Source organism: Pipistrellus hanaki (assembly GCF_964339955.1).
Source record: "Pipistrellus hanaki genome assembly, chromosome: 17".
Classification (NCBI taxonomy): Eukaryota; Metazoa; Chordata; class Mammalia; order Chiroptera; family Vespertilionidae; genus Pipistrellus; species Pipistrellus hanaki.
Window position 1 is genome coordinate 39,543,284 of NC_140519.1, and position 7,840 is coordinate 39,551,123.

The following is a 7,840-nucleotide window of genomic DNA, read 5'->3' on the forward strand; positions in this document are numbered from 1 at the left end:
AAAAATAGTTTCAAAACCCTACTCAGCCATGACCTTGGGGAATGATTTAACCTCACTGAGCTCAGTTTTCTCTTGCAAAATGGCACCGATCACACCTACCTGCAAGGTCGCTGTGAGGATGAAGGGCAGGGTCTCTGCCACCCGGGAACATAGGACATGCTCAGCGGAGGCTAGCTGCAGTTCTGGTTAATGTCCTCTTCCTCCCGTAAAAAGTGGGAGATACTCTTTACAATACATTCTCAAGAGGCCATGAAATTGGGGCACCTAACTGTTTTAAGTCCTGGTTCTGTCAGTATGTCAATAGCCAAGTCCATGAGTTTAGCCTCTGTTAACTCCTGGGCCTCAGTTTTATCCATCTATATCAAGAGGGTTGAACTGAATGACCTCTGAAGTCCTGTTTAGTAAGGAATCAGGAGGTTAGTTCTGAGAAATTGAGGCCTTGCTTTCCTCTAGCTGATTTCTGGAGAAAGACGATGGGATGAGTGTCTTCTTCCCTTGCCTTGTCTCCTCTCTCCTCCACCCTCCTGGCCTCCCTTGAAGAAGAATGGCAAAGGGGACCCCCAGCCTGTGGTCCATCCTTTCCCAAGCATGTTGTTCATGGCACTTTTGTCTCTCCCCGCCCCCCCCCCTCCCCCCGCCCCTTCCAGCATCCTGGTAAACATGGACGACAACATTATTGAGCACTACTCCAATGAGGACACCTTCATCCTCAACATGGAGAGCATGGTGGAAGGTTTCAAGATCACACTCATGGAGATCTGAGCCTGGCCGGCTTGCCCTCGCAGGAGCCCTCGGAGCACTCCTCCCTGGGGAAGGAGGAGGCCCAGCCCCGGAACCCGCAGACCCACCTCACCTGTCTCACAACTGCTGTTACACGACCGTGCTGGGGGCGGGGCAAGGCGTGCAGCCCCACTCCTTGTCAGTGTCCAGCCCGTCCGCCAGCTCCTGCTCTGGAGCTGAGGACCAAGCCCCTCAGGAAGGGACCTTGCGCCTGTCAGACTTTTATTTATTGACCACCTTTTCCTGGAGCCCAGGACCAGGCCCGCCGGGACTCTGCAGGTCACTGCTGGCTCCAGGTGACGCCATCAAGAGCCTTCAAGGGCCACCCCGCCAACCCATTCATCTCGAAGAGCCTGAGCAGGTCTGGTCCCACCTGTCTCACCTCTCCACTTCTCCCGAGTGGCTGGACCAAAGGAGCTGCTTCTGGGTGCAGTGGTCAGAGGTGGGGTAAGAAGTGGGGGTCCCCTGGCTGGTCAACTCTTCAGATTGATCGGGGGAGGTCATCTTGCTAGATACCTCCAGGGGTCCCCAGCACGTGGCCATCGGGCCTTGTGCAGGAAGACGTTCAGCTGCCATGTACTTAGTAGGTGACACGGAAGGCATGCCGGCTATCATGTACATAGTGTTTATAATATTGCAATAATATATTTTGCCTGTGGTATGTGGGCATGTTTACTGCCACTGGCCTAGGGGAGGCACTGCTTTCTACCAGAGGTTTCTGCCTCTTTGCTGTGTGGAAGCACGCTGGGCTAGGGAAGTGGCCTCCAGGCTGTAGGTGACTACGGTGGGTGCCAAGACAAGCTCCAGGGGCACGACCAGGAACTCGGTCCTGTCCACAGAGGGAGCCCCGCCCTCTCCATGGGCACGCCTACTCTGGAGCCTGCCGTGCCACCGCCGCCTCTGTCTCTCGGTGATGTGCTTTGCTGGAGTCTCCCTCTGAGCTGCCTTGTGGGAAAGGTCAGAGAGGCTGAGGCCCCAGCTCCTCCAGCTTTGGTGCCGGCACTGCCTGAGCCTATCCTGAGGATCCCGGCCGCTGTGCAGTGCCTTGCAGTTTACGAGCATGTCCTTCATCTCAAGTGGCCCCCTTACAGCCCAACTGCAATGCTGAGAGCGGTGCCAGCAGCTCATGTCTGAACAGACAGGCCAGGGCGGCCTCCTGGGCCTCAGTGCTAGAGGGGGAGGGACCAGTGGCCTCTGCTCCTGGCTGCTGGGTTGGGAGGGAGGAAGGGAGGAAAGGAGAGACAGTGGCCCAAGAGCCCTGGCTCCTCTGAAACCAGCCTGCAGAGGAGAATTCCACCCCCTGCTACAGGTCCTGAGAAGAGAAAACACACTTCCCTAAGCAATCGCAAAAGCTTGAACCGTCCTGGGCCACTTTTCCCTTTGAGGGAGCAGGTAGGTGATCCAGGGGTTCGCATTCACCCTCGTGGGTAAAAGAACCAACTTTTCGGTAGCCAGACACAACCCCCACCCAAGGTACGAGTTCCAGGACAGGTTTTCTGTGAGGGCCCAGATCTGTTGGTAAAGCACTTTTGATGTCTTATCCGGGGGCTTTTTCTCCGAGGGCTCCCTGCTCTCCCAGCCACCTGCCCCTGGGGTCCCTAGCAGGATGGATGGGCTGCCTCCAGCCCAGCTGTTTCTCCTTAACACTGCAGAGGATTTGAATGGAATGGGGGGCAGATGCCATGCTTAGGAAGACCTCTGGGTGGCGTAAAGGGGGCACCTGGCTGTGTGCCTTCTGAACAACTCATCACCCACCCTTCCCGTGGTGCCAAAGGATTGCATCCTGGGTACAGCTCTGCTCCTGTCATCCCCTCCTTCTCCACTCTGACTGTCATGTCCTGGACTAGCCGCTGGGCGCGGGGGGGGGGGAGGGGGGGGGCCTTCTGGGTCCTGATGGGCTCTGTTGTAAGGTGGACACACTCAGTGTTGGAAATATCTGCTATACTATGCACTTCCCATGCTCCTTGCCTTAGCAGTGGTTTCAAACATGATTGGTGGACCCAATGGCAAATACTACTGAACTAGGGAATAGGACCCCTGGCTAGGGAAAAGATTTTAAAATATTGGCAATTTGACATAGGCTACCTACCCTTCTCTCTAGACCAGCGGTTCTCAACCTGTGGCTTTGGGGGTCAAACGACCTTTTCACAGGGGTCACATAATACCATCGGAAAACACAGATATTTACATTACGATTCATAACGGTAGCAAAATTACAGTATGAGTAGCAACAAAATAATTTTATGGTTGGGGATCACCACAACCTGAGGAACTGTATTAAAGGGTTGCGGCATTAGGAAGGTTGAGAACCACTGCTCTAGACTCTGTAGAGAAAACGTTTGCTGGTTCTGCCCTAGGCAGAGAATGAATCAGAAATGTTTTTGCCTTTGTCCCCAGTCCCTGAGCAATCATTGGGGTGACCACTGTGCCAGAACAGAGAACATGCGGTCAGTTCCACCAAAGGGTGGTGCAGAGTGCCACCTCCCATCCGATCTGTCCCTCATGTTTACCAGGTCCCCTCTGCGTTCCCAGAGTGCCCATGGCTTAGCTATGATTTGTTCTTCAACAAATAGTAGCAGAGCTCTGTTGAGGAAAATTTCCTGAGCAAAAACACTCCAGAAAAATAGGAAATTTTGCCTCCTTTTGTTGTCCCCTAAGTCAATCACACTCAAATAAATAAGCTTAAAAAAGAATGCATTTACAATGAGGGACATGTGAAACAAGTGTTTTAAGTACAGACCCAAATTGCTTAGACTTTACGGGTGTTTGGAAATTGGGACCAACAGAAAAATGCAGTCAGATGTCATCTGGGAATTGGACCCGAAAAGCCCAAGGCCCGTCCCATGCCCCAATCATAGGAAGCATGGCATGAAGCCAACATTTATTTTCCTTCTTATTTAAAATCATGAAATGCAACGAAAACAGAGGGTTTGTGCCAAATTCTATGAACAGCCCTTTCTTAAAGACAAGCAAGGGAGATTGCTAGATGGACAATTTGCTCTTGTGTTTTTTAAAAAAAAAGGCAAATGTAACTTAATAGTTTTGTAAATGGGAGAGGGGGAATCTATATAAATACAGTTATTTTATTTTTTGTACATTTTTAAGAAGAAAAAATAAATATTCATAAACTAAGAGTAAATAACGGTGTCAGCTACTTTTTGTGAGGTTGGTGGTGGGGTTCTTTGGTCGGAAAGAAACCTCTGTGTGAGCTGGGAAGATGCTAGGTTCCCCTTGGCCCCTTCCAGTGCTGGGCTTCACCACTGTGGGAATTTCCCCTGGTCACCGTATGTCCCACCCCAAGGTCAAGTGAGAAGAGGGCTGAATAAAGCCAGAGTCACAGAGACAAGCTACCAGGGTAGTTATTGTTGACCTCAGGGCAGAGCCCATCCACTTTGACCTTTCTCTATCCCAGCTCACCCCCTCTTGAATGAGCCCAGAGCTTATTCCTTAGTTCATCTGCACAGAGAGGCCAAAACCATGTGCTGAAACGTCAATTTCATCACGACAATCTTTTGACCTGGAACCCAAAGGCTTGCTAGTATCTGTCAGCTCAAATGTAAACCCCTCTATCCACTATCTCAGTATTTATTGGTGTTTCCTCAAAGAACACCCACCCGCTGAACTGCCCACAATTCCTGATTCTCTCCCGAGAGCCTCTCTGTGCCAAACAAATGGCACTTCTGTGCTTCCACATCCTACCTTCTCCTTCTGTCGTTGTCCACAGCTTCCAAATCTTTGCTGAAAACTTACCTTCAGAAAGCCTTCTTCTGACTTAATCCCAGTGGCATCCGCAGCATCATCCATATCTGGACCAGTGGGCAGGGCAAGGAGGTTCAGAAAAGTGCTTCTTGAGGTTTCTGGAAAGATCATGGGATTAGAAATGAGCCACAATGCCTTGTTGCCATGATCCATGTTACATGGTCTAAGTAGGGGGTCTGAATCCATTCCCCACAGGCCCAAGTAGGTCCCACTGAGGATGCAGCTGGTCTCTGCACCTCACCCGAGGCAGTCCCTCCCTTGGCCCATGGCAGTCATTCTGCTGTTCAGTCAACTTTGCAGGCAAGTTCTCCCACTAGGCAAGGATGACCAGTTGTCAAGGCCACAGGGCCCAGTTCCACCTCTTACCTTCCACTCTGCCAATTCAGTTACTGTGGACCAAGTGCTGTGCCCCATTCTGGGGACACAGAGGCTGATGTGCAAAGTGATAATGGCTCTGTCACCCCCTCAGTTCTAAGGCATACAAATCCCTCTTATTCTTAGCCTTCCAAAATGTGGTGGGAGGATTATAAAAATAAAACCAAGTCTGAACGCAGGATGGCAGTGTAGGTAAACACCTAAACTGCTGCCTTGCACAATTTCAAAACTACAACTAAAAGACAAAATGTCTATCACTCAGAGCCATGGGAGGGCTGGCTGAGTGGAAGTTCTACAACTAGAAGGAAAGAGAAAGAATTCAATGCACAAACGCCGAGGTACGAGGGCATGAGTGCCATCCTGGCTGGTGGCAGGCATTGCTTTCTTCAACCCGAAGGGAGACAAGCTCCTGATTTCTCTGAAATCCAGTTTCTGGGGAGACACACAGGACCCAAACTCCTTCAGGGAGAAGTTGGATTGTCTGCCATCGGGTCGGAAAGTGAGCGTGGCTTGCTTGCAGAGCTGTGCTCAGAAATAATTGTTTGCTGTGCAGGGATGCGAGACATGGGGAGGTGCAGGGACGCTGGCAGCCAGCCATCGCTGTTTGCCACACCCTAGCCTAGTGATGCCCTGAGACGCTCACCCCCACAATCTACAAACCCACCCAACCTCCAAGCAGTAGCTTTTGCATATGAATGGCCTTCTCTATAGCAGCTTAACCTAGCAAACTTGCAACCCGCTTTAGACAGCTCCAAAGCCTCCAAATCCTAAGCAAAGAGGAGAAAACTGTAGTTCTCACTGTAGCTCCTGCAGGGTGGCCTCAGACAGTAGCTGAACTGCACCCTATTGGAGATCCAGAAGCCAGTGTACCTAGTGGTAAGTGTGAGACACCAGATTACAACTCCTCACATCCATAGTGACACATCCAAGAGGCAGACTCAGTGAGCACCAAAGCCCCATTGAAACAAGTCCTATACCATAAGCATGTCTCCAGTGCAGCAGTTCTTCCATTATAAACACAGCAGGTTCCCAAAGCCAATTGGCCTGGAGGACAATTCCAGTGTACCAACAACAATCAAGGCTTAACTACACAAAGACTTTGCACTCAGCCCACAAAGGGGTGTACCAAGAGCGTCCACCTCAGGTGATTGGGGAGGCTGAGCTACTGGCTCCTATAGGTCACCTAGCACATAAAGCCACTCCATCAACACAGGGAAGCAGCCAAAATGCTGAGTCACAAAAACATGTCCCCAATGAAATAAATGGAGGAAAGCAAACCACGAGACAACATAAAGTTCAAAATTACATCTATAAGGTTACTCAAGAATCTTCTAAAAACAGCTGAGAAACTTGATGAGACCTTAATGAAAATGCCAAAAAAATGGAAAAGGACCAGTAAGAAATTAAGCATACACTGTCTGAAATAAAGAATATACAGAAACTCAACTGTAGATCAAAGTACCCCAAGAATCAAACCAAAGATCAGAAGTATGAGGAAACAAAAAACACCCAACCAGAAAAAGAAAAAAGGATCCAAGAATATGAAGATAGTGTAAGGAGCCTCTTGGACAACTTTAAGCGTACCAACATCTGAATTTTTGGGGTCCCAGAAGGAGAGAGAGAGCAAAATATTGAAAATCTATTAGTAGAAGAAATAATGACAAAAAACTTTCCCTACCTGGTGAAAGAAATAGACTTACAAGTTCAGGAAGTGCACAGAATCCCAAACAAAAGGAATCCAAAGAGGAACATACCAAGATTAAACATAATTAAAATACCAAGGACAAAAGACAAAGAGGTAATCTTGAAAGCAGCAAGAGAAAAACAGTTACCTACAAGGGAGTACCCATACGACTGTCAGGTGATTTCTTAACAGAAACTAGAAACTATGCAGGCCAGAAGGGAGTGGCAAGATATATTCAAAGTAATGAACAGCAAGAACTACCACCAAGATTACTCTACCCGGCAAAGCTATCATTCAGAATTGAAGGTTTAAGCTATCATTCAGATAAAGAGCTTCACAGACAAGAAAAAGCTTAAGGAGTTCATCACCCACAAACCAGGATCCCATGAAATGTTGAAGGGTATTCTTTAAGAAGAGGAAGAAGCCGAAACCAGTTTGGCTCAATGGATAAAGCGTAGGCTTGGGGACTGAAAGGTCCCGGGTTCGATTCCGGTCAAGGGCATGCACCAGTAGGGGGTGTGCAAGAGGCAGCTGATCGATGACTCTCTCATCGATGTTTCTAGCTCTCTCTCTCCCTTCCTCTCTGTACAAAATCAATATAATATATTAAAAAAAAAAAGAAGAGGAAGAAGAAGAAAAATATAAAGATAAAAATTATGAACAACAAAAAGACATCAAAAGGGGGTCTGAGGGGTGTGGGAAGAGATTGGACAAAAGTCTTACACCTATGGATGAAGACAGTGGTGGGGGGGGGGGTAAGGGCATGGGATGGGGAATCTATGGGGGTGGGGAGGAGATGAACACCTGTAATAATCTGAACAAAAAAAATTTAAATGTAGTGGGAGGTCACCAAATGTGAACCTCACTTCGGGAAGGCTGCCCTCTCCGGTGTCTGAGCCCTATGTTTCAGAGGGCCAGGAGCAGTGGTGAAGGGGATGAACACTGTGTCATCAGTCCAGGTCCTCCAAGAAGCAGAAGCTAAGAGGGGATTTGATGTTCAGATTTATCGGTGGGAATTCATGTAAAGGATAAAGGGGAAATGAGCAGGAGGCTACAGGGACAGCATGCAGACGGAACCCCTGTGAAGGAGAGAAGAAAGGAAGGAAGCTTGGTCCTGAGCCTCAGACTGCCTGGGTCCTGAGCGGAGAGTCCCTGAGCAAAGGTCACACTGGTGGGAAGAATCCATTTGGGGTAAGCTTGGTCTGTTTCTAATAACCCCACCATGGGCCGTCATTGACGGGA

General features: G+C 49.2%; 1 protein-coding gene across 1 annotated transcript in view; it reads left to right on the plus strand.

Moving 5' to 3' along the window:
• The window catches only part of GRHL2 (grainyhead like transcription factor 2), a 117,315-nt gene extending 113,842 nt beyond the window's left edge, over positions 1-3,473 (plus strand). Inside the window, exon 16 of the mRNA XM_084864626.1 lies at positions 648-3,473. Within this exon, the coding sequence (XP_084720752.1) occupies positions 648-762 (115 nt within the window). The 3' untranslated portion in view covers positions 763-3,473. The remainder of the gene's footprint in view (positions 1-647) is intronic.
• Positions 3,474-7,840: the final 4,367 nt, after the last annotated feature.